Source organism: Rhinatrema bivittatum, chromosome 9, assembly GCF_901001135.1.
Source record: "Rhinatrema bivittatum chromosome 9, aRhiBiv1.1, whole genome shotgun sequence".
Lineage (NCBI taxonomy): Eukaryota > Metazoa > Chordata > Amphibia > Gymnophiona > Rhinatrematidae > Rhinatrema > Rhinatrema bivittatum.
The window spans coordinates 105,777,789-105,805,209 of NC_042623.1; the positions used below are offsets into that span (position 1 = coordinate 105,777,789).

Sequence of the window (27,421 nt, forward strand, 5' to 3'; positions counted from 1 at the left end):
GGTGATCAGAATGATAAAGGGGATGTAACAATTTCCCTATGAAGAAAGGCTAAAGAAGTTAGGACTCTTCATTTTGGAGAAGAGACAGCAGAGGGGAGATATGACAGAGGTCTATAAAATAATGAGTGTGTTATGGTTGTGAGGTGATGGAGTGGATTCTTGGGTACTGCAGTGATGGGCACTTCCCATAGGGAGGAGCACCGTAAGGAACTGCAGTACCAGGCTAGACTCTTTGCACACAACACAGAGAATATAGTTTTATTATACAGCAGGGTGGCACTGCCCGGGAAGCGGACAGCAGTGGTAGATAGCTCCAGCAGTGGTAGTCCATGGATCCTCGGCAGAGAGGAACTGCCTCACTCTGTAGTAGGTGGAGACAGCGTGGAGAACAGGAACAAGTCCCGGATGTAGAGCGCTGAAGCTGTAGAGGAGATAGACTGGTATGTTAGTACTCACTGAAGCAGAAGCTGTATCTTTGAGAGTCCTGGCAGGCAGAAGTAGTAGTGTGGCAGGCACCAGGTTAGGGAGAGCAGGCCCTCGAGGAGCGAGTACCTGGGATCCCAGGTTAGGCACCTGAAAGAAAGTAGAAGGGCCCCCGAGGAGCGGTACCCAAGTTAGTAGAATTATCCAGAAGGGCGAAGAGAGCTTCCCGCGGCAGCTAGGAAGCGGCAGAGCAGCTTAGACAGGAGCTATTCCAATCCTTGCTAACTCGGTTTGTTAGCAAATGAAGGGCAGGCTAAATACCAGGATGTGCTGATGTCACTCGGAGGGAACGCCCCCGAGGTTCCCGCCATGACGTAGATAAAGACGTGGGTGGCATGCGTGCGTGTACCCTAGGAGGCCCTCAGGAAAAACATGGCGACCGCCATCGCCGTTGCTGATCCGAGGAAGCCGGGGAGAGCGGCATGAAGACGTGGTGGCAGCCAACCTCCCAAGGCTTGAGGAGAGAGAAGGAAGAAATGTGATGCACAAAGGTCGAAGCCGTCTGAGACCGACGGACGCAACAGAGTGGAGTTGAATGAGTAAACGTTAATCGATTGTTTACTTTTTCAAAAAATACCAGGCCTAGGGGACACACAATGAAGTTAAGCGGTAATACATTTAAAACTAATAAGAGAAAATATTTTTTACTCAACGCATAATTAAGGTCTGGAATTATTTCCAGAGGATGTGGTGAAAGCTAATAGTGTAGCTGCATTTAAAAATGGTTTGGACAAGTTCCTGGTAGGAAATTCCATTAAACAGTATTAAGGTAGAGTTGCAGAAATCCACTGCTTATACTTGGGATAAGCAGCTTGGATTGGCCACTTGGAAACAGGATACTGGACATGATGAACCTTTGGTCTGGCCCAGTATGGCAAGTCATGTTCTTAGGTTATCAGGTCCTGGGATTGGCTCCAATACCAGGATGGCCAACAAAATCACACCCATGGGGCATTTCATAACAGTGGCAGGATAAATTGTGTTAAGGCCATTGGATCCCTGATGTCAGCCATACAGAACTAAAAGTGAAACTGTCAAAAGAGCAGCAAGGGACAATGGGCCCCAAGGTGGAAAGCAGCACAAGTGGCAGCTTCCATGTTTGACTGCATGTGCAGTGAAAGTTTATAGGCCCCAGATTAGCTCAGTGCATTGACCTGCATCAGCAGGGTACCAACAAGGTTTGCACTGGTTTGGATCACAAGTACAGGATTGAGGAACAGCCCTCCATGCCTTCCAGTGAAGCAGGGGTGAATGTGAGTAGATCTGAGCCTCCATCTACCCAGGTGAAACTCCTAATGCCTGGATGTTTTTCCAGCCGGTGCATGACTCATCCTGAACCCCTGCAACTGGAGCTCAGCCCCATCTTTTAATTACAGGTAGTAAGTAACTTGACAAAAGTGAATGTAGAGAGAGTAGAAGGGAAGAATAAATTGAAGGGGAGTGAGTAGATGTAGGAGTGTGAAGAATTGAGGGAATGGATAGGGGGAAGGGGAGGAGAAGGAGTTATTGTGGGGGAGATCAGGCTGATGAGGGAAAGAGAGAAGGATTGGTGGGGGAGGGCTATAGGGAGATAAAAATAGGTGGGGAAAAGACAGGCCTGTTATCAGGCTAACTGGCACCCCAGGCAGTCTGTGAAGGGAGGAGTCTCTTCCTACGATGATGCGACCAGATCTCCGGGGTCCCCCTTCAATGGCACAGCCGCATGCTAGCAGCTACACAGAGGCTGTGTAACCTCCTGCACCTGCAATGTGGTAGACTGGAGCCCCGCCCCTAGGCAAGGCACATTGGCACTCCATGTGGTCACACATTTTTATTTGCCCCCTTCTGACAGATCGGGGGGGGGGGCGTTACTGAGGGGAGAAAGAGAGACTGGTAGGTGATGTGAGAGAAAGATAGACTGGTGGAGAAGGGATGGGGGGGAGAGAGAGACAGTCTTCTGAACAGGAAGATGAAGAGAGTCTGATAGGAGGGAAAAGAAGAGAGACTTGTGGGGGCAGGCTGGGGGATTGGAGTTAGAGTGAGAGACTGGAGGGGGTGAGAATAAAGAAAGAGCCCTCATCGGGCAGTAATGATAAACATTTCACTGCACATTTTCTGCGGGTTTCAGCTCGTATACCTACAATGGATTTGTTTATGTGCTTTTCTTGTTATTAAAACTTTATTGCATTTTGAACTTGAATACAGACATACTCCTTGTATGATGGCATTTCAATAAGATTCTGAAATGTCACAGCATAACCGTCCTTAGACTGGAGCAGGGCTTGGTGATGACAATGAAATGAAATGATGGGCTCTTCTGCCTTTTACTAGTGTGTGAACATAAAGTATGCACACACAGAGGAGACAGAGAGAGAGAGAGCGAGGAGAGGCTCATGATTTTTCTTTCCAAGTTCTCCATTTCTGTGCACCTTCATCCGACCCCAACCTGCAGCGCACTGAGCACACCCTGGAATCCAAGAGCTAAAATCACTCTTCAGCCTGGTCCTGCACATTTGTCAATAAAATACATATTTTCTAGTCTTTGTGCTTCTTTGTCTTTTTTCCTCATTCGCTGTCTTCTAAAGCAATCTATCTTTTTGTTTCTCCTTGTTCCTGTCTTCTTTTCTGGTCTGGCCTCAGGTTGTATATTTCTTTCTCCTTTATGCTATTATTTTATTCAATTTTTCTCATTTCAGTTTTGCTGTTCAGTTCTTTGTGTCTTTCATTTGTTCCCACATTTTATTTCCCCTCTAATTCTAGATATATCTTTTCTCACAATTCAGTTTTGCTTTTTCCTATTTTTTTACCTCTTGCTCTGTTTTTCTATACTTTGCTACTCTTTCCTCCCAAATCATCATTAGCCTCTGTTCCTTTCTGTATGTTTCTGGTTCGTTCTCTTTCTTACCTCCCTGTTCAACACATGCAAGGTTCAGCCAGAGGCTGGGTTAAGAAAGTTGTCAGTATAGGTCATAGGACACCAGAGGGAGCTCTGGGAAATAATAAAGAAGTTAACAGTTCCTGGTCAGACTGTGTGCGCGTTTCTTTGTGATGGGGCCTATTAATACCTAAATAATCTGGTCGTAACCTTCTATAATGTGACAACTGTCTTTACTAGCTTTATTCACTTTCCAGCCTTCTCTCACCCTTTCCTCCCCTCCCTTCTGTATTCAGTTCCCTTCCTTCTTCCCCTATCCCATCTCCCTCCTGATCCCTTCATCATCACCACTCACTCATCCACTTTCTTCATTTTTGCCCCTTCTCCCCATCACCATGCTCTCCTCCTCATTCTCTCATCTCTTTTCTTCCTCCTCCCCATCACCCTCCATTCCCCCTCTTCTCCACCTAATTACCACTTCCGTTCTACTTCAGCATCTTTCAACCTCATTCTTCCACATCATTTCCTACCCCAGTTCTCTCCCCCTCATTACACTTCCAGATTTCCACCCACAACTTCCAGTTCCTGCTCTTTCTCTTCCTCCTTCCCATAGCCCCATTCTCTCTCCTTCTCTTCCCACCCTCAGTTCTCTTTCCCTCATTTCCCTTGCATTCCACCTCTCCCTCTCTATCCAGTTCTCTCCTCATCCTTTCCTTTCTCCCTTTCTTGACTTTCCTTCCTGTTTTATTTCCTGGTCTTCCCTCTGCCTGTCTCACTGCCCCTTGCATAACTTGTGACAGGGGCTTTTCTTGCTGCCCGGGGTCTGATGGTTCATTTTGCTTGCTGCTGCTGTGCTTCTGCCTCTGCCACCTGTTACCAGTTTGTATCTGCCAGCATTTCTTATGGTGGCCCTATGCACTCCCAGCCCCTCCAGCTGGCAAACACTGGCTCTTCTCCCATCCACTTTCCTCCTCGCCTCCTGCCACCAGCCAGTGCCCTGCATACTTCTGCCCCTTTCTGCTGCTTCCAGCCCTTCCCGCTTCTCTCCTCCAGCTGCTGTGTGGTGAACATGGCTTGGGTATTTTATATAGTGCTGGCCAGCACTGCAGGACCATCTTTAGGTCAGTGAATTGTGAAGATCACCGCCCTCCCTCCCCCTTCCCACCCCCAGCAGTGGAGCCTGGGTACATTTGCGCTGTTTGCCCCAGCTCGAAGATGACCCTGTGTCAAAGGCAGGTTGGATAAGATTTATAAATAGCTAAATTGATCTGATAAATCTTTTGTTTCTTCTTTCAGTTGCTATTGAACATCGTGGATAAAACAGAGTAGTTGCTTTGTTATTCCACTTCAGTGAGCAGAAATAATGGTTAATAAAAATATAAGGTGATACCTTTTTATTCTACTAACTTAATACATTTCGTGGCTAGCTTTCAACAGCAAATGCCCCCTGTTTTTCAAATATCAGAATTTATTATTTTTTTTTTTTGCTTTTGCTATTTGTCACAACCTGGCACAAGCAATAGCGAGCTAAGCCAAATATACTTTTTCAAATCCTCCACTTTGGTGTCTAGGAAATTCTTTAGGAGATGCTTCGGATAGCTGATGAAATTAAGGGACAAGTGGAGGTACCTCTTTGAAATAGCCTGCACTTCATCCTTGGATCCTGAATAAACAGCGATGGTATTGACACAAGTGGATTTTGTTTAACTGCACTACATTTGCTTCTTAATTAGTGAATATTCATCTGTCATCAACAGCAGCTATGATACCCCTCCCCGCTAACACGTTCTGTCATAAATAATCAATGAGGTTCTATTAATATTCATGAGCTGGATTCTGTGTAGTCATGTGCGCTGATGCAGAGACAGGGGGAGTGTTGCCATGAACTGACTCAAAACTCTGTGTGTATACGTGAGTGCCCGATACTTAGGGAAAGGATAGAAGAGCATGCTGCTGATTTCTGCCCTGGCTTCTGCTACAAGCTGTCAGTGGGGTGCCTTTTTTTTTCTATGCTGGAGTGACTGATGAAAAACAGTAGTCAAGTCTGGAGGGTGATTCCCTGTCAGTGCATTTTCCTTTCTGCTCTGGGAAAATCAGAAGCTGTGCTCATTTTGTGCTTACTAGAATGGGCTGCAATCTGTGCACTTTTCAGAAGAGGGAGGAACACTACAAGCTGCTCTATGAAGTTTCACAGGTGAGTGTGCGCGTAACGTACTACCAGCGGCGCAGCCACCGGGGCTGTCTGCTCACAGGAATTTGGGATGCATGTAGGTTAGACTATGTTTTGTGTAAGTGCTTTAAGAAAAAAGTTGTTGAGGAAGTTTATTTTGTTGTCTGATTCTTTGCCACTCCCCCTTCAGATGGGACTTCCTGTGGACTTCTTTTAAAACATTCAGTCATGCATGTAAATAATCTGACACAAGCTTTATTCCACTCCGTAGCCTCTCAAGAAAAATCTCCGTCTGTTCTTTTGTCACTGAACAGTTTTCAGATCAATCTTATTGCAACTGCAGGGGCTTGAAAGGATTTCTTGTAATCTCAGGGGCTTTCTAACTTTTTCTTTTTCAAGTTTCTTACCAGATTTGTGTTTGCAAAATTAATTCTTGGTTTATACAAGGCACACACACTGGAAATCGTTTGCTTCTTCTGTCACTGGAAAGCTATATCTGGACGTGACATCTTGTATTTTAGAGACAGAAATATGAAGTAAAATGATTTCAAGGAAGAACATAAAAGAAAGATGATTCTTCTGAGAGCAACAGCAAAAATGTTGAGTCTTCCCGTGTAAGATTTTTTCTTTGTCTGGCATCAGATGGAAGTCTTGATATCCCATGATGATTTTTTTTTGTGACACTGCAAGGGACTAATCATTGTGCATTTTAAAAACAAATAGTGATGGAAAGGGAGTGGAGGGGGGTCCCAGAAAACTCTGTGCCAGAATAAACCATGAATTTGTTATTTCTAAGATTTAATTCTTATGCCTAAAAAATCTCTCCATTTTAGCAGGCTAACTTCCGTGCTTTGTAGGGTCCGAGGCTGACATATTGCTGTTGACTGAGGTCGAACACATCTAGCTCTGAATTGTATTGCTACTGACAGGCGGTGCTGAGCAGAAAAAAGCTTTGAATGTTGGTGGTCTATTGGCACAGCAGTGGCTAAGTGCCCATTGCCTACTGGTTCCCTCAGAGTTCTGTCTGACGCGATTCATTTCACTGTGGGTTAATTACAAAGTGGATTCGCTACACATGAAACAGCCCCCTCAGTTGCAGTGTTAATGCACATTTTCATGGTAATGTGATCAGAGCCTCATTAACCAGTTTCCAAAATGATCCCATGCATTAATTAAATATAAAAATGATTCTCTTTATCGCTATAGAGAGGACAAAGAGGATTAACATTGTTAATTACTACTGGGGGCAATACCTCAGTTTCATTCTTTTTTTTTTGTACTAGAAACTAGCAAACGTTTTTAGACTTAAAAATCATGTCCATTTTACAGCCAGTCTTTCAATTGCTTTGACTCATGTGGATGGTCTGTAGGTGGAACACTTTCCTTTAGTTCAGCTGCTGCAGTTAAAATTTCGCTATCTTGTGTATCCTATTGGCACTGCACCCTCTTGATTCCCCAAGCTCTGTATTGCCTGGCTGGGTCTGCTAGCTGAAGGTGGGAAATAGGGAGGGACCTCATGTCTGTCTTATAGTGTCTGTTAAATAACTATATTTTTAACAAGTTGATGCCATAGGAACAGATTAGGAGAGCACATTTGGAAAACAATTCCTTAGGTTTGTGCTACAGAAAAAAAAAAACCACAACAACGTAGACCTTTTATCTAAACAGAGAAGCAGTCATAAAGGAAGTAGTGTCTTCATGTGCAGTTACAGCTGTGGAACCCTGAAATATTTCCACCAGCCTTTCCCCTGTTGCATAGCTCCTAAGTGACCCCATAGGCCGGTCCTAGATTTCTGATACCACTTTTCCCTCTCCTTCTAAGCTGATGTATGTTGGTGTCTACCATTCTGATTCCATAGGAAAGAAGTGGGACTGTGAATGCCACAGTGCATTGGCATGTGAGTTCAGAACCCAGAATCGACCATAACATTCCCTGCAGAAACTGACAGCTTTGATAATGTCGATTTAAAATGAAATGCCTATGAGATGCTAGAGAGAAACAGAAGCCACCTTTTATATAAAGCTCTATTGAAATGCTTCTGCTCCATCCCTTTCCTACTGTTGGGCTGTGGCTTTTCAGGGCATTCTTGACAGAAGTGGAAAATAAGCAAGTGCTTTTTCTTTTCCTCTGGTATTTCCTAGATAAGGCTTAATCCCTGGAAGAATCTCAGTGAGTTTTGTACTAGAGTAATGTGTAGTCAACCTTTCAGCCTTGCCTGCTATATTGTTGGGTTAATGTCACAGATAAGGTATCAAAGGGTAGCAGCAATGTGACATATGAGACTGTGTCTGCCCTCTGTGGATCTGTACAGTAATTTTCTATCTATTTATGCAGCTTGGAGTATACTTGACAGTAAGAAAGCCTTTAGATAGGTGTTATAGTAGGAAGTAGTTAGCAGCTGCCACAATAAGAGACACCACTGTTAGCACAGATTTTAGACAGGAGAGAATTGTTAAACAGTTACTCACATAAAAATTAGTGCATATGTGCGTAAGTAGCCTTTAATCGCATAATCACTATTATAAAAGTCAAAAGTATGCACGTATTTTACGTTTCATGCACACAAATATATGCGGTAAAAAGAGGGTTGTAGGGGCATTCTGGATGGGCTAAACAGTTGCGCTCATAGGTTGCTATCTTAAAACACACGCATGCGTTTGGAACCTTATCCATGTAATTTTACACCTGTTAATTATCTTACGTAATTGATATCAGACTTGTTTATTGTCCATTATTGGCTGGGTGGGGGGGAATTCAGGCTGAAGAAGTTTCGATGACTTGGAAAAGAACTGGTCAAACTGGTGACATAATTGGTAAACTGGTAATTTCAATTAATCGTATATGTTTTAAAATGTACCAATATATACATGTAAATTGGGTTTTTTGCATGTATGTACTACTTTATTTTTATACATAAAATATATATGCATGTAGGAAAAGGATGAGCATTTAATGCATTGAAATAGTTGCTTTCAATGCATTGCATGTATTCACGCATAAGCATGCATATGCATGTATGTTGCGGGGTAGAGATACGAGTATTTTATAATATGCCTATATATATAATACACTCAAGTTATAAATACTATCAAAGCTCTACACATGGCCATATACATGCATATATTCTACCGCACAGAGTTGTTTCTACGTTATTCTCGTAGAGTTTTCATAGTAGGATCTGTTATTTTATTAAAATGAATTAGCCTGCTCAAACATTAACACTTGACTAGATAAAACCCTTTTTAATTTTACGCTCTTGTAATTCCAGTTGACAGTCCTGTTCTGTTCCGTTAGTGCTTTTCAGACTGCGCAGTTACTGAAAAGCATGGGATAAGTTAAAGTTTGTTGGGGCCATGAGACAAGTGGAGATTAGCAGAGACTTCCCAATGTATTAGAATCAAGGTGGATCATTTATATTCATATAATAAACTAATCCCGGTAGCAGTAGCAGCCATAGCTTTTCAGAGACCTGATGAAGGCGGCTGATCTTATGTGTATTTCAGTATTTACCAATGCAGAAAACGTGAATAGTGGTCACCAAGGCAATTCACTTACTCAGAAGTCATTACTAGAAGCAACATTTTTACTGCTGCTAACATTTAAGCTTCCATACGTTTTTTACCTACAGATGCAATGTAATAATACGCAGCAAATTACAGCAATATGAAAACCATGGTGTATTCTCATAAGATTGAATAAATAAACCATTTCTTTGAGAAACATATTCAATCAAATATAAGCAGCAGATGCACCAGTTCTAGCACAATACCTACACACACACTATTATGGGTTTTTACTTTGCTATATCATTTTTGTCCCATTTTTTAGTAATTTAAATCCTGTGGTTTGCAGCTTTTTTGGCACTGTTACTTTCTCACTTTCTATATATTTTTTAGATTGAAAAAGGTACATTAATTTCCCCTTTCGAAACTGGAGAACCTGAACAGGTCCTTATCCTAATTAATAAGAACATAAGAACATGCCATACTGGGTCAGACCAAGGGTCCATCAAGCCCAGCATCCTGCCAATCCAGGCCATATGAACCTGGCAAGTACCCAAAATCTAAGTCTATCCCATGTTACTGTTGCTAGTAAAACCAGTGGCTATTTTCCAAGTCAACTTAATTAATAGCAGGTAATGGACTTCTCCTCCAAGAATTTATCCAATCCTTTTTTAAACCCAGCTATACTAACTGCACTAACAACATCCCCTGGCAACAAATTCCAAAGTTTAATTGTGCGTTGAGTGAGAAAAGAACTTTCTCCGATTAGTTTTAAATGTGCCACATTCTAACTTCATGGAATGTCCCCTAGCCCTTCTATTATCTGAAAGAGTAAATAACCGATTCACATCTACCCATTCTAGACCTCTCATGATTTTAAACACCTCTATCATATCCCCCCCCCCAGCTGTCTCTTCTCCAAGTTGAACAGTCCTAACCTCTTTAGTCTTTCCTCATAGGGGAGCTGTTCATCCCCTTTATCATTTTGGTCGCCCTTCTCTGTACCTTCTCCATTGCAACTATATCTTTTTTGAGATGCGGCGACCAGAATTGTTACATAATGGGAGGCCTTGAGAAGCTTTGCATTCTGTTACATGCGGGACTGCTAGGAGAGCGATCCCATTTGAGGGGAATGTGTGCCCTTGGGCCTCGGCATGACCCCAGATGAATCCAAGACACCACCATGGGTTGGCAAGGCATGTCCCAGCATGGGTGAAGACAAAGTCTGACCCTCTGCCAGACCTGCATGCTTCTAGAAGACCAACAACACAATGTTGGATATTGAACAGTCCTCCAACCGTTCCCAGCCCTTTCGGACCTGCCGCTAGGTATCGGCAAGAAGCAGCAGGCCGGACTGAGGATGAGGGCAGATGGAAGCCTTGTGACACAGAAGACTCAAAACAAGATGAGAAGTCTCTGGATGTGGACCAGGAACTTGAAAGACTCTAGACGAGATGAGGAACTTGAAAGAGTCTGGACGAGACAAGAAGCTTGGAAGATTCGGACATAGGCACTGTCTCTCAGGGCACCCTACATAGCCCACCTACACGGGCGGACCCAATGGGCTGGTCATGACCACCCTGTCCCATTGCGTGCCCTACACAACCTGAAGAGGCTGGTCATGGACCACGCGGAGAGCGGGACAAGCGCAGGAAGGGAATCCAGCTGAGACGAGACTCCAATGATGAGGCAAGGTGTCATCTGGAGAACCAGAGAAGCTGGAAGGTTAGGAGGACTCGAAATGAGCGAAGGAGGGCAGAACCTCGGGAACATCAGGAAGTGGAACATCAGGAAGCCTGGACTAGGAACTTCAGGAAACCACGAACACCGGAAGCAGACGAGACATGGAGCTCCAACGAAGAAGAAAGACCTGACGGAGTGCTGGAAGACGAGACTTCCAGGAGCAAGTAACTCCAATGCAAGGCAACACAGGAGTGCAGGAGAAGCCCTTTTATAGGGCTGACACAGGAAACCACTTAGGAAGGGGGCAGGATCTTGGAGAGCGGCCATGCTGCCGCTGGAGAGGCTGGGCCTGCGCGCAGGCAGGCCCCGATATCGGCAGTGGCTCCTGCCACTGCTGGAGGATTTGAAGGCAGCTCTGGCTGCCAGGAGAGACCAGGGACTGTGGCCTCTGGCCGTGAAGATGGAAGAGACGTCGGCAGCGGCCCCAGTCATGTTGAAGCATGGCGGCAGGCCCGCCGAGCCGGAGAGTCACTCTGAAGTCCGCGGCTCCTCCCGCGGTGAAGACAAGCTGACTGCGGCTCCTGCCGTGAAGAATGTCGGCGGCTCCGTGCCGTGTTGGAGAAGACGAGCACAGGAGGTGAGAGGCCTGCTCACGGGGTAGCTCCGCAGGCAGGAATCATAACAATTGTACACAGTATTCAAGGTGTGGTCTCACCAAGGAGCGATACAGAGGCATTATGACATTTTCCATTTTATTCACCATTCCCTTTCTAATAATTCCCAACATTCTGTTTGCTTTTTGACTGCCGCAGCACACTGAACCGATGATTTCAATGTGTTATCCACTCATATTATACAAGTTTTTTGCTTGGTTTTGATCAGATTAGATTTTTTGACAAGTATCTAGACATACCCAAACATACTCAAAATTAGAAGTGTGACGACAGTTTTCAAAGTGATTTACCCATGTGAAGCAGTTTTATGAAAATTTCCTTCCTTCATTGTATGTCTTCCCTAAGAATATGTTCCAAAATGCATGTGATTTTAGCCATATTGAGAGAAAACATTCCCAGAAATGTGTTTTGGTCATGAGAGGAAAATGGCAGTATAGATTGTATTTTCAAATCTATGCAAATTGGGGTAGATTTTCATAGGTGCGTGTGCTTCCCGGCACATGCACATGGACATGCAAATTTTATAACATGTGCACCAGATTTTGTAATCCACACACACATGTGCATACGGCGCACTCAAGGGGGAGTAAAGTTCTGCAAATTTGCACGGCAACACATTGCGGCCTTCCCCAGTTCCCTCCCGGTGCGCTCGGAGCGTTCTAGGAGGGAACTTCCCTACCCCCTAACCTAACCTTCCTTCCCCTCTCCTCCTTGCCCCCTATCCCTTTTTTTTTGGCCTTTTGCTTCTCAACAGGAGCAGTAGGAAGTTGCACGCGCCAGCAGATGGCAAATGGCCGCTGTATGGTGCCTGAAGCCCCACCTCTCCCTGCCTCCAGACCTCCCCCTTTCTTCGGCTTGGCACTTCTGCGCATAACGGGAGCTACTCGCATGGCCTGGCCCCTTCTAGAATGCGTGAGGTGTGCGCAAGGCCCAGCTACACGCGTAACGCCGGATTTTTCGCACACGATAGATTAAAAATTTGCCCGATTATTTTCAATGAAGAAAGTACCCCCAGAAAGTCAGATGGAAATGTCCTTGGGTATTTTGTACCTGTAGGAAGTTTCAAAGTCAAAGTACACACATACTTTTGCTTTTAAAATCGGTGCATTGACTTTATCCTTATTGAGACAGTTTGAAAAATTCCCTCCAGATTATTCAAAGCTATTACTATTAATTGGTCTCAGAAAGTATAACATCTCTGGCATCAGTTCCTTTTCTTTCTTCTATCTCCTTCTCTTTGTTTCTCTTTCATTCATTCATTCATTCATCTCTTAGTGTATTATTACCTCATTCTTTCCTGTTTCATACTCTTTTATTTCATTTTACGTATAGTCTCTCCTTTCTTTGAATATTTTTTCTAGACTCTTTGGTTTTTGTTGTCTCCAGCCCGTCTTTCTTCCTTCTCTTTCTCCAGTCTTCTTCTGTTTTCTCACACTGTCCCCATCTTTTTACTGTGTTCCACCTCTCTTTGTTCTTTCATATCTCCCAGCTTCCTACGCTTTCTTCTTCCTTCCAACTCAACTGTCAGCCATTGCATTCTCCCTTCAGAGAAAGTGTTAAGACCGTGTACTCCAGTGAAAGCAGGATGCTTACCAGTAAGCGATGAAGAGAGTGAGGTGCAGAAAGTGAAAGTGTAATGACTATTACAATTTCACTTTCCGCAGCTCGCTTTCTTCCTCACTATTCTTCTTTCTTGGCCAGAGGTGTTTTCAGTATATCCCTAATAAATATGCATGAGAAATATTTGCATACACAGGAAGTAGTGAATGCAAATCTTATGCATATTCATTAGGGATATCTTGAAAACCTGACTGGTTGGGGGGGGGGGGGGTGCTGTACAACTGCTTTGAACACTCCAGTTCTAGGCTATCCCTCATGTTTTCACTTTTCCTTACTGGTAGCATCCTAATTTCACTGGAGCACATGGTTTCACACTTTCTCTTGCTTTCTTGTATTGTCCATTCCTATCTATTTCCTCTCTCTCTCTCTGCCACCTTTTTTAGTTAGTTTAGTTATTTACTTAAGCACTTTTCTGATATAAAATGAAAGTGATGTACAAACATAAACCCATAAAATACATTTTTATGCAATAAAGCAAAAAATGTCAACAAACATCATCGAAAATAACATAAGAACATAAAATATAAAGTAAAAATTTTGAAAAAAAAAATCTGAAAATAGTATTATAATCTAACTATATTCATTTAATATACAAAGGTAACATAAAAGCAAATTAAAATCAACTAATTGTTGAAAACTTGTGCAAATAACCAAGCTTTGATATATTCTCTAAATTTTAAATAATTCTTTTCAAGCCAGATGTCCAAAGGCAAGGAGTTCCCCAGAGAAGGTGCAAGATAATAAAAACTAGTGTCACAAATCCCCTCTAATCTAATTTCCCTTCGGGAGTTCAGTCTTAATAACTCCTTTTAAGAAGAATGCAGTATGAGGATAACTAAAACATGTGTACACATGCCTGTATATGTATGCATAGTGGCATGCATGCTCATACTCATGTAGTTTATATCGTGAACACAAATGTGTGCATACAATATAAAATACGCTTAAGTCTACCCAAAAACATGCTCATGTATCTAAAAGGTATGCAACATTTATTTTCAACATAGCCAGATAAGTACTTATCCATCTATATTACTTAGCTAGATAAGTGGTGGATTTTGAGACTTGGGCTAAGTGGCATCAAGTCATCACTTATCCAGAGAAGTCAAAATTTATCCAGGTAAGTGGTACAAATCTACTATACACAAATATTTGTGCTCATGATTTTAATCATTTATATATGGAAATTTAACTCACATATTTTTCTTCATACTTGTCAACTTTTACACGTGTAAGCCATCAAATTTTGTAACTGGAAACTACCAGTTTTACCAATTAGTCCACCAGTTTTCCCAGTCTATCTCTAGGTCATCAAGATTCTCTTGGTTCTTCAGTGTGAACTCTGGCCAGTTTATCCTGACCCCTCACCCTATCAGTATATGGCTATAAAGAATTTTATTCTTGCTTATACCATATAATTAGCAGGTATAAATATACGCAGGTAATATATGAATCGCGTCGCTTTGGCAGGTTATAAAATAGCAACTTATACACACAAATGTTGGCCCTGTTCCAGAATACTCATGGCCCACCCCTATTTTATGCAAGCAAATTTATTCACATACCATTAATTGTGCATATATGTTAGAGGTTTACAAAATAGCATTTACCTGAATATGTGCTATTTGCACGTGCATCTGCTAATGTGTAAGTTCACAACTTTGAAAATTCACCTTTCTGTGAGTAGGTTGATAATGAATAGGGAGACTGGGCAGAAAAGGGGGGAGACCTTGATGTAAAATTTTGAACATGGGACATAAAATCTTGACCCTTATTCTGCAAATAATAGGTAGCCAATGGAGTAATGGGGTTATATGATCACTTTTTCTTCCCAGAAATGAATTTTACAGCCCTATTTTAAAGGATCTGAATCATTTACAAAGGGCTAAGTTATACGTGTTTAAAAAGTGTTATAATAATCCAATCAATTTCTAACCTATGGGCCGGATTTTAAAAGCCCGGCCACGCGTGTAAAGCCCCGGGGCTTTGGGGAGGGGCGGGGTGGGACGGTCCAGGGGGCAGGGCTGGGCAGGGTCAGAGGCTCCTGGCACAGCAGCCATTTGCCGCTGTGCCAGGGGATTGTGTGCCGGGCAGGCTGCTGGCGTGTGCAACCTGTGCCTGCCCGGAGGCAGGCGCACAAGGAAGATAAAGGTCAGGGGGAGGGGTCTAGGTGAGGGCCAGGGGGTGGGAGGGTTAGGGGAAAGAGAAGGGAGGTTAAGTTAGGGGGAGAGAACGGGGAAAGGTTGCGGGTGTCAGCATGCAAGTTGCACAATTGTGCACCCCCTTGTGCATGCTGACCCCCGATTTTATAAATGCGCGCACCTGTGGTGCATGTTATAAAATCGGGCGTCCATGTGCGCGTGCTGGGTTGTGTGCGCACATTTTAAAATCTACCCTTATGAATGTGTAATTGTTTTCAAGTCATATAAATCCAGAAAAAGACATAATCTTTGGATAAAGCATAGGAAATTTAAAAAAAAAAATCAACGTTTGAAATTTGATGAGAAAAAGTAAGATTGATATCAGTTTTGACCCCCAAGGGTTATAATCAGTTCTTTAACTAGAATAGGACATCCAGCCTTTAGAGGTGCAGGGAACTCATAGTTATCCTTCTTCCTGGTGACCCACATTTATTCTGATTTTTCTGGATTAACTTTTAATTTGAAATTAAAAAGCCAAATAGCAATCCTTGTCAAACAGTCGTTAAATCTACTTATTGAATCAGAATACTCTGGCCAAAATATTCAAAGCGGAATGGCTATTTAAGTCATAAGGGATATTCAATGAGATATGCTGCTGAATATCCCAGTAGAAATCACCACTTAACTGGATAAAGCATATTCGGCTACGTATAAACCTACTATTTAACAGGTCTAACTTATCCATCTATTGTAGGTGGATAATTCCATATAATTGCACTTATCCGGCTAGATGGATAAGTAGTTCCTTCCCAATCGCCCATTGACCACCCATTCAATATCCAGATATCTACTTAGCTTGATAAGTACTTAACCAGATAAATGGCACCAGCTTAACATAGCCAGATATGCAGCAGCTGCAAGTTAGCCAGATAAATGAGTACTTATCTGGCTAAGTGGTGCTGAATATTGGCCTCCCTGTCTAAGTATGCAACAATTTGAATATCATCTGTATAAAAGCAATAGCTAAAGCATGAATCAAGGTAGCCCAAGGTGCCAAATAAATGTTAAAAAGCATGAGAGAAAGTATTGATTCCCGTTGTACTCCGCATAATAACTGCCTCACCTTAGAGAGATTGGATTCCCAGTTGACCTGGTAACTTCTATTACAAAGAAAGGAAATAAACTAGTTAAGGGCTATTCCATGAATACCAATGTCTCTAAGGTGCTGAGTAAGAAGCTGATGATCAATAGTGTCAAATACTGAACTCATATCTAAGCAAATCAAAAGAACGTCTCTGCTCTTATCTGGGTTTAATATAACTTCATTTATAAGAGCAGTTAAAGCGGATTCTGCATTGAACCTTTCCTAAAAACCTATTGCCTGAGGTGAAGAATCAAAGTTTTGTAAAGAAAATCAGATCAGGCATACTCTAACAGTTTTTGAAATTTCTGGCAGACATCTTCTCTTATTTTATTTATTTAGATTTATATTTGCACTTTTTTCAGCACTTCAAAGTGGATTACATTCAGGTACTGTAGTTATTTTCTTCTCCTTGTCTCCCTAGTTTCTCTTAGAACTGATTCCTCAGGCAAGCTCTGCTATTGAGCATCTGATGGTGTCTGTCATAGCAGCTTCTTCTCATGGTGAGTTGGTGAGGTTGACTACACTATGCTGAAGTGTAGTGAGAGTTGTGCATTCTTGTTAAGCAGCCTGGCGGGATGCATTCCACTATTCCTCAGTAGTTCTTATGTTCTTAGGATACATCACCTTTGGTTGAAAAAGGCTTTGTCAATACCACAGCATCAGCAGCTCCTCTTCTATTCCTCTGCACCTCCTCCATAATATAGACTGTCACTTAAGTGCTTAGAGTTTTGTTCTTACTCATATACTGGGTAAGGTAAGTGTAGGGATGGGGGAGGCTAGAAAAGGGTTTTAGATTTTGAATGGAATAGTCCACTTAGCCCTGTTTTGTATCACAAAACTTTTCCAGAATTACATATGTAACCCCTGGGATGGTTGAACCCGGATAACAGTTCCGGAAGCCACATCTCACACTTCTGTTTGGATGGGCACTGTAGCTATTCCATTAAATTTACTTTCTAGGTTTTCCTGTGCGAGGGGAAAGTTTTCTTTTAAGGCCCTCACATTTCTCTTTACCTTTCTCAGAGTTAAATCTCTTTAAACACAGCACTGATAATTTCAGCACAGAGGATAAATAACAAAGTCACTACTCAATAAGACACATGAGAGTTATTTGATAGTTTCCAAAGTTTCTCTGTTACTGATAAGATGCAATGATGAATTAAAGCCTTTATGGCTGAATACTTCATTTTTAAGATGATACAAGTTCTTTCCGTAAGTTTGTGATTTCTTACTGTCTTTTTCAAATTCAGATTCTTTCCATTTTAATTAGTCCTTTAGTTACTTAATTTCTTGCCTCCCATTGCAATATAGAGCAAGTGTAGTACTTCCCTCCCAATGTAATTTGGAGATTTACTTTGAACTGTTTAGTCTTATATCTCCTATTCCTCTTGTAGTATCAGGGGTGATTCCGTTTTCTCCTTCTCATCTCCAGTAAATATTCCTGGGCCGTTATTGTGGTCCATCTCCTTTCCTGCTCTCCCTTCTCTCCTTCCTCCTCACATGATGGTTGGAAGTCATCCTCTTCTTGGATTCTGATGATCTCAGGTTCCACTTGCAGGAAGGGAAACTCTCCCATTGGTTAGAAGAGAAAACTCAAAACAGCTTGAGTCCAAAAGGATTTGGCACTCAGAACTCAAATCAGTGAAAGATAGCATGAAAGAGTAGAAAGATCTCTCATCCGAAACAAGTCTCCATGGAGCTTAAAGTTAAGAATTAGAAAAATGAGAGCACAGCCCAGGACATGCTGCCGCCCCAAAGGCAAATAGGATCCATGAGGGTAAAATGGTGATCTCTCTAAAGAAACACAAGGATAGTTCCATTGCCAGCTTGGGAGAAGCTACAAACACCAATCTGTTTCTCACCATTGCAAAATGGTATGATCCTTATCCAGTGTTAGTAGGGGGACTAACAGCAACCCTATACATGAAACAGTTATACATAGATGGAATTATGTTCTCAAACTGAAGTCTAGCCATGAACAGAGGCTGAAAAAGAAATACATTTTTTGAACAGGAAAAGGAACTTAATATGTGGTGGGGGGAGGAGGGAGAAGGGCTTGATTTATTAAGGACTTTCTTACAGTTTATACCCATGGGTAAACACTTTGATAACCCAGGTCCAAGGGTTTCATTTCTTAAGTATATTAAAGCAATCAGACACTGAGCTTGAAACAGTCAATGAAAGCCAGAAGGAGGAAAGAGTAAAAATTGTATTCTTTTTATTGTAGCCTATAGCCATTCTGTACATTCATACAGAGGCTGAACATTTTTTAATAAGAACATATGAAGCATCTGCCTGGAGTATCTCCTCACTGTTCTTTCTCTGTCTTTGATGAGCATTTCAAACCACTACATACAGTTTCCATGCACAGTGTTTGTAAAGTAGCTTTGAATTTAGGGTCTGAATCCTTTGGTTTTTATAATTCATCACATTCAGTTTACCAACATATATGTCAACCTTCTCTGCTGTGTCCTCTTCTGATTCATTGCCATTGCAATTACTCAGCTATTGACAAAACTCTACTTTCTTTTATCTGGCACTGTTTGTATAAATCCTTTTTCAGAAAACAATATCCTTATTCCAGAATTTTCTGACTTTGGCAAATACACGGGTAGATTTTAAATGCCTGGCGTGCATAAATTCCGGCCTTTATGGGCGCTGTGTGAATCTTCCAAGAGGCCCGGCCACACACGTAAAGTCCGGAACATGCTCAAGTTCTGGGCATCTTGGAAGGGGCGGGCCGGGACAGTGTCATTGTTCGCTGTTCCAGAGTCTTGCGCGCAGCCGGCTGCTGGCGCGCGCAACTTACTTCAGCACGGGAGATTTGTACAATGTTCTCTCAACCTAGCTTGATGGATTCTCTACCTGGGTAACAGGAATGTTTGATTTTCATAAAAAGTGTTTCTGAATGTTTATTGAAAGTTATATTTAGTTTTGTTAAGATGTAATGGTGGAAAATAAATAAAAAATGTGTAAAAGGTTAAGTCAAAATTAAGACACATAAGGATTCTTGTGAATAACATGGCTCATCGTCTAGGATTAGAACAAAACAACCTGGACATAAATGAACTAACATGTGGACAGATGTTATTATCAAAGTGATGGCATTAATGCTTTGGAGGAAAAGTGCAGTTAGGTGGCTAGTTTTTATTTAATATATGTATTTTTAACTTCCTTACTTGTGGCTGAGGGAGGTTGGCCCTTTAAGAAACTCTGACCATGGAATGCTGACCTTTGACTGTGGGGTTGTTTTTTTTGTAAAGATGGTGCAGCTATTGGAGTAGAGTTCAGCTGGTCCCTTGAGCAGTAGGCTTTGTTTAATAGAGCGAAACATTTTCTGTTATACATAAGAACATAAGAAATTGCCATGCTGGGTCAGACCAAGGGTCCATCAAGCCCAGCATCCTGTTTCTAACAGAGGCCAAACCAGGCCACAAGAACCTGGCAATTACCCAAACACTAAGAAGATCCCATGCTACTGATGCAATTAATAGCAGTGGCTATTCCCTAAGTAAATTTGATTAATAGCCGTTAATGGACTTCTCCTCCAAGAACTTATCCAAACCTTTTTTGAACCCAGCTACACTAACTGCACTAACCACATCCTCTGGCAACAGATTCCAGAGCTTTATTGTGCATTGAGTGAAAAATAATTTTCTCCAATTAGTATTAAATGTGTTACTTGCGAACTTCATGGAATGCCCCCTAGTCCTTCTAATATTCGAAAGTGTAAATAACCGATTCACATCTACTCGTTCAAGACCTCTCATGATCTTAAAGACCTCTATCATATCCCCCCTCAGCCGTCTCTTCTCCAAGCTGAACAGCCCTAACCTCTTCAGCCTTTCCTCATAGGGGAGCTGTTCCATCCCCTTTATTATTTTGGTTGCCCTTCTTTGTAACTTCTCCATCACAACTATATCTTTTTTGAGATGCGGTGACCAGAATTGGACACAGTATTCCAGGTGCGGTCTCACCATAGAGCGATATAGAGGCATTATGACATTTTCCGTTTTATTAACCATTCCCATGGTTATAAGTACAGGACCTCTTATATTCCAGAGTGCCATATAACATAGACTCTGATGAGAACTGAAATGAGTGAATTTTTATTAAAGTGAATTTAAATGAACTTGCTTTAAAGGAGAAAGACCTTGTCATTTACCAGTCTTCCTGTACAAAAGAAGGTTACACCGTGTGCGAGTCACCGTGAGGTTACTGTTATGGAAAGAAGGAATTTAGAAAAAGTTGATAAAGTAATAAACTGCTCACACATCTTGAGTGAACTGGAAAGAGTTTCAAAAGTAACACATTTAATACAAGATTAAAAAAAATCAGGGAATGTACTTTTATTGTATGTGGTAGTTAAACAGGACAGTAAATAAATAAATAAGGCTAGGCAAACTTTGTGTGCCATATCTGGAATATATTTCAGGCTTGCAGGATCACAGAGGCTTTACTTTTAGTTTTATTAGACAGTTGAATAGCGCAGTGACTTCTAGGGACAGCTGAGATATTACCGAACTTCATGAGAATCCTGTGAAAGAGGAATAAATAGAAATAGCACGTTTAGTAAAACTAAACCTTGTTGAGCTGTCTTTAATCTGTTTTATAATAGTTGCTGGAAATCTTGTAAAGCATAAAGAGTGAGAAAACCTATAGTCTGCTCAATCTCTGTGCATGCCTCTGGAAGAAAAAGATTTTAATGGTTTTTGGCTGAAACAAGAGAGTTTGTTATAAGAAACCAGAATTTAGAGTATTAAATGATTTATTGTAATTGAATAGTTTTTACCTTTGTTAATGGTGCCACAGCTTTTTAAGCTGGATCAAGAAGCATTCCATCAATTTATCTTATTCATATGTATTGTGTATGTAATAACTTAGCTTATATAAATTAGTAAACAAAAATTTTCTAATTTTGTGAAACTCCTTATTTCCAGCTTCCTCGCCTTTCCTCCAGGGGAATCTACTGTTGTGTAGATAAAGTTAAAACAACTCAACAGAGAAATGGGGTTCTTTATGTAATCATCATTACTATATAAGGATAGTTACTGCTTAATGTAGAATTTTAGGCCTTATTATCACCTTAACCATTCATGTCTATTGTGAGAGAGGAATACCAGTGATTATACCAGGTGGGTACAGGGTGTACCCATGGTAATGCTTCCATGTTCTGCATCTCCGTTTTATAGAGCAGGCATTAAAGCCTGATGTACCACTAATGTTAACACACTGTACCATGCCAGTGTTATGTTGATTGCTATATCACCTCCCCCCCCCCACCCCAAAGTATAGATATTTCTAAACAATAGTAACTGAAAAATAAATCTCCAGTTTCCATAACAGTAAACATCAAAACTGCAAGCGTGCAGTGGCCTTATATGACAAGTACTGGTAATCTCAATCCAGTTTCCAATAAACAGGTGTCCATATCACAAAAATAATCACTATCGCAATTTACTTCTGCTTGGCATCCTTTTCAGCATTTTCTGCAGTAGGCTAAACATTGCACAGACATGGAGATTGAATTATCTGCTTTATCTTTTGAGGTGGTACTTCTAAAGTGGGTTTGAGCCACATTGGCAGGACAGTGTAGGGAAACGTGTACCCTCCTTTTAACCTGTCTTTGGCCAATCCAGTCCCCTGAGGGGGGTGTGGCTTTCTTCTCCCTTCATGGTCTCATAAGAACATTAGAAATAGCATGCTGGGTCAGATCAGAATCCATCAAGCCCAGCATCCTGTCTCTGACAGGTGACCAGTCCAGGTAACAACTACCTGGCAGATCTCAAAAAGTAGATTTCTTTCTTGTTACTCACTCACAGGGGTAGCAATGACTTTTCTTAGTCTACCTGGCTACGTTTATAGACCTTTCCTCCAGGAAATTGTCCAAATCTCTTATGAACTCCTCTGTGCTTGTTTCCATGATCACATCTTCTGCTTGATTGTGTGTTGAGTGAAAAAGTGCTATCTGCAGTTTTGTTTTAAATCTGCTGGTTTTTAGTTTAATGGAGTGTTCCCTTGTTTTAGTATTATTTGAAAAGGTAAATAACCATCCTTTATTTACCCATTCCATCTCACTCCTGATTTTATAAGCCTTTGTCATGTCTCCTCTTAGCTGACTCTAGCTCCTGGCCGTCCTTACTTCCAGTTCCCCTTTTGCTGTTGCTAAAGCTCTGGCCTTCATCTCCTAGCTGTTGCCAGTTTGAATCCTTCCTTCCCCTGACATTGTATAGTTCTGTGGAGAGTAAGAACTGGAGAGTTATGTTGTCAATATGGCATCTTTTATGAACATTTATTCACTGGAAAAAATTATACTCACAAATTGAACTAAGCGTTTCCTAACACAATTAATAAATCACTCAGGCTTTAACTCTGATGAAATCAGAAGAAAACCACAATAGAGAGCTTGTAAAGAAACTGAATGGAGAGCAATATTACATTTAGACCCAGCTTCTAGTCCTCAGTTCTGGGTCCACAGCCACTGGGAGGGAAAGAGTCCTGGGTTCTGCATTACAGTAACACCTTCAGGCCAGCATACAAGAAACTTGTTGGAGAACTGCAGTCTGGATCTTTTATCCAAGAACCATCACTGTTTAGGTCAGGTAAGTGGAATGTGTGTAGCTACAGTGATGGTATAAGGTGGTTGAAAGGCTGCCTGAGAAGGCTACTAATGATCAATAATGTAAATTGACGAGCAGTTACCTAATACCTGTTACCAATTCTTTATTATAAAATGGCAATTATACAGTTACAGAAGATCATATGCCTGCTCTACAACATCATGCAGGCTCCATTACTGATCAGATATTTGAAAAATATCAGGTCTTCACTTTCCTTGTATTATACAAGCAGCCACATTCTTCCAAAAGACTGCTATAATTAGGATTTTTGATACATAAAATAAGTCAATTGTAATTTTATAATTTACTTTAGTAACATAGGTAAACATTAAAAAAATAAAATAAAAAACAGCTCCAAATGTGCTATACACGGAAAGGACCCAATCAGTCTTCCCATAGCACATGGCATTTTTGCTAAGTGTTTAGGATTTTTATAATTTTAAAATATTGGTTTGGAGACAAGAGGAATGTGATAACGCCATCCCAGCTAGCTTCACCTGAGCAGGATCATTGCCACATGCCTGTTCTTCATGTGACAGCAGCATAAAGCATTAATAAAAACTTGGATAATGTTCATCATCTTACTAGTACCCTACAATGCTCATACCTGGTAAAATGTACTGCTAGGGAGATGTTACTATTATTAGTAAGTAGTACAATTTTTCTATCAATATGGGATGCTCTTTATAGTATGGAGAGTGCTGTCGACACTATTTACTCCTGGGGGAATTCTGCGCAAAACATTTAAAATTCTGTGCACAAAAACTTAAAATTCTGCAAAATTCTGCATACATTATATTGGTCAAAATAATACGATATACATGACAGTCAAAGTAATTAATTTAAAATATAATACAGAAAAAAGTCTAGATGGTTATTAAGAGCTATATATTTATTGGATGAATGGGGTTTATTTTAATTATGTTTCATTTTTAATCTCATTTTATTTTATTTTTAATTTCAGTTTATTATGAGTTTTTGGGATAAAGTGTTAATGACTTATCCAACTTTTATGTAAACCGACGTGAAGTGCATATGATATGTTTGGTATATAAAATGCCTAAATAAATAAATAAGTAAATACTTAAGGATGTAGAATTTTAAATATTTTGAGCAGAATTTCCCTAGAAGTTCACTGTAAGAGTTCCCCTTCCACACTCTCCCTAATCCCCTGGGCACTTTGCCATCTCAGGCCCCAACTCCTCCACCTGCCATATCTCTCTCCTTCCCTTCTAGGCTCAACCCCTTCCACTCTATCTCCACTCCTAGAGTTTGACCCCTTTCTCAGTTCTGCTCCTCACACACAGGCTCCCTCTGTCCCTCTCTCTCTCCCTCACACACACAGGCTCCCTCTCTCTAGTGCACATTCACACCCTCTTATACCTGCTCTTGCACTCTTTCAAACACATACAGGCTCCCTGACTCTCTTGCACACATATATCCCCTAATACAGGGTCCCTCGCTCTCTCTCTCGCACACAAATATCCCCTCATACAGGGTCCCTCTCTCTCTTGCATACACATCCACACAGGCTCCCTCTTTGACGCATACACCCTTACACTTCCCACCTATGGGCCAGATTTTCGTATCTACGCGCAGGTGTAGATTTGTGCACAAATCTACGCCCGATTTTATAACATATGTGCGCATGTTATAAAATCCGGGGTCGGCGCGCGCAAGGGAGCGCACACTTGTGCACCTTGCGCGCGCCGAGCCCTAGGGGAGCCCTGATGGCTTTCCCCATTCCCTCCGAGGCCGCTTCAGAATCGGAGCCTCGGGACATATGTGTGTCACCGGGCCTATGCATACGTGCATCACCGGGCCTATGCAAAATAGGCTCTGCGCGCGCAGGTGGGGTTTAAAAGGGTTACACACATATATTACGCGCGTAACCCTTTTAAAATATGCCGTTATGTCTCTCTCTCACACAACCCTTCACACAGTCTCTCTCACACACATACACAATTTCCTTACACAGGCTCCTTCTCTCACAAACACCACCCTCACATACACACAATTCCTTTTTCACACATACCAGCTCCCAGTCTCTCACATATATATACACTCCACAATCTCCTCACATAGGCTTTTGCTCTCTGGCACCCACATTCATGCACCCTCACACATGCTCTCTCTCACCCCTCCCCAGGCTTACAGTTTACACACACACACCCCTCTACACACATTCACCCTCACCAGGGATTGCGCCATCCCTGCCGGGGCCTTCATCTTTGCCATGAGCGGGACGAGCTTCGCTTGCGGCACACCTGGGCCTCCTCCATTCTGTGCAGAAAATGGCAATTCTATGCAGCGGGGGATCCAGCACAAATTCTGTGCTCTGCAGTAGTGCAGAATTCCCCCAGGACTAATTATTGTACTGAACAGCAAAACATAAAAGGGTAAATTTTCAATAGATTGCCTAACAGTAAGAGATTTACACACTCTTAAGCTCACAAACCTGATTTTTAAACTCGAGGTGCTTGCATACAGTATGTTTGAATATTGTCTTCTTAGTGTGATTAAAAGTATGTGCATACCCTTATATGTTTTAAAATTATTGAATAAACTACGTGTTATTGGCATGCCTACTATGCATGTACTTTTTTAACAATTAAGGGGTAGATTTTCAAAGGGGTACGCGCGTACCCCCCCCCCCCCGAAAACCTACCCCAAACCCCCCCCTGCGCGCGCAAGCCCTGGGACGCACGTAAGTCTCGGGGCTTTACAAAAGGGGCATGTCAGGTGGGTGGGACTAATTTTGGGGCGGGGCGGGAGGCATGTCGGGGGCGTGACGCCGGCCCGGGGGCATGGTCGAGGCCTCCGGACCAGCCCCTGGGTCGGGTGATGGCGCGCCAGCAGCCCGCTGGTGCACGCAGATTTACGCCTGCTTTTGGCAGGCGTAAATCTGCCAACAAAGGTAGGTGGGGGGTTAGATAGGGCCGGGGGGGTGGGTTAGGTAGGGGAAGGGAAGGGAAGGTGAGGGGAGGCGGAAGGAAAGTTCCCTCCGAGGCCGCTCCGATTTCGGAGTGGCCTCGGAGGGAACAGGCAGCGCGCCGGGCTCGGCGTGCGCAGGTTGCACCAATGTGCACCCCCTTGCGCGCGCCGACTCCGGATTTTATAAGATACACGCGGCTACGCACGTATCTTATAAAATCCAGCGTACTGGAACTCTCTCCCCCCTCCCCCCATGAACAAATACTTACTCTGATATAGCAAACACAGGTGGGTTAACTCCATTTTGACATGCGTAAAAGATGCCTATGCCTTTGAAAATATACCCTGGCATGTAATTTGTAAAATGTGTGCTAGTGGTTAGAGCAGTGGGCTACGAACCAGGAGACTAGGGTTTGAGTCCTGCTGTTGCTCCTTGTGACCTTGGGCAAGTCACTTTACCCTCTATTGCCTCAGGTTCAAACTTAGATTGTAAGCCCTCTGGGGATAGGAAAATACCTACAGTACCTGAATGTAATCCACTTTGAAGCGCTGAAAAAAAAAAGTGTGAAAAGTGGAATATAAATCTAAATAAATATACATTTTTGCAATATCGTTCTCTGCATTTGAATGGAAAATGAGCATGTAATTGAGTCATTTATGCTTCTCTCTCACAGAATTTTCAGTGCTTGTTTGCACACACCAAAATATACATCTCCAGACATTTAGTAATAGTTTGAAAAAGTATAGCAATTTCTAGGGATGTGAATCATTTTTCTGAAGATTTGAAAATATCGTACGATATTTTCAAAGTCGTCAGAAATCGGGGGCTCCCCGAAACCGATAGGAAAACCCCACAAAATTGTTCGTGGGGTTCTCTTATCGTTTTGGGGGAGTGTGGGAAAAACGGCACACAAAAACAACCCCTAAACCCATCCCGACCCTTTAAAACAGATCCCTTAGCTTACCCCACCCTCCCGACCCCCCCCCCCCAAAAAAAAACTTTTTAAAAGTACCTGGTGGTCCAATGGGAGTCCCGGGAGCAATCTCCCACTCTCGGGCCGTCGGCTGCCACTAATAAAAATGGCGCCGATGGCCTTTGCCCTTACCATGTGACAGGGTATCCATGCCATTGGCCGGCTCCTGTCACATGGTAGGAGCACTGGATGGCCCGCGCCATTTTTAAAGAAGGTGCCGGCTGTCCATTACTCCTACCATGTGACAGGGGCCGGACAATGACATGGATACCCTGTCACATGGTAAGGGCAAAGGGCCATTGGCGCCATTTTTATTAGTGGCAGCTGACGGCCCGAGAGCGGGAGATCGCTCCCGGGACCTCCACTGGACCACCAGGTACTTTAAAAAAGTTTTTGGGGGGTCGGGAGGGTGGGGGAAGCTAAGGGATCTGTTTTGAAGGGTCGGGGTAGGTGTTTTTGTTTATTGGCTCGGGCGCAGCCGATTTAAAAAAAAACAAAAACGATCGGATTGCACGAAATAAATTTCACGATGTGAATCGGAACCGGAATTGGAACCGATTCCGGATCTGATTCACATCTCTAGCAATTTCAAAGTGAGGGAAAAATGAGACTGTGATGGG

The 27,421-nt window shown here is 42.3% G+C and overlaps 1 protein-coding gene across 4 annotated transcripts in view; it reads left to right on the plus strand.

The window, feature by feature from the left end:
• Nucleotides 1–27,421, plus strand: part of PDZRN4 (PDZ domain containing ring finger 4) — a 940,417-nt gene that overhangs the window by 476,157 nt on the left and 436,839 nt on the right. The window contains exon 1 of one of the 4 annotated variants that reach the window (XM_029616544.1): nucleotides 5,279–5,531. The exons of the other annotated variants lie outside the window; for them this stretch is intronic. Coding sequence (XP_029472404.1) covers nucleotides 5,463–5,531 — 69 coding nt within the window. The 5' untranslated portion in view covers nucleotides 5,279–5,462. Of the gene's footprint in view, nucleotides 1–5,278; nucleotides 5,532–27,421 lie in introns of those variants that run through there. 4 annotated transcript variants of the gene reach the window in all.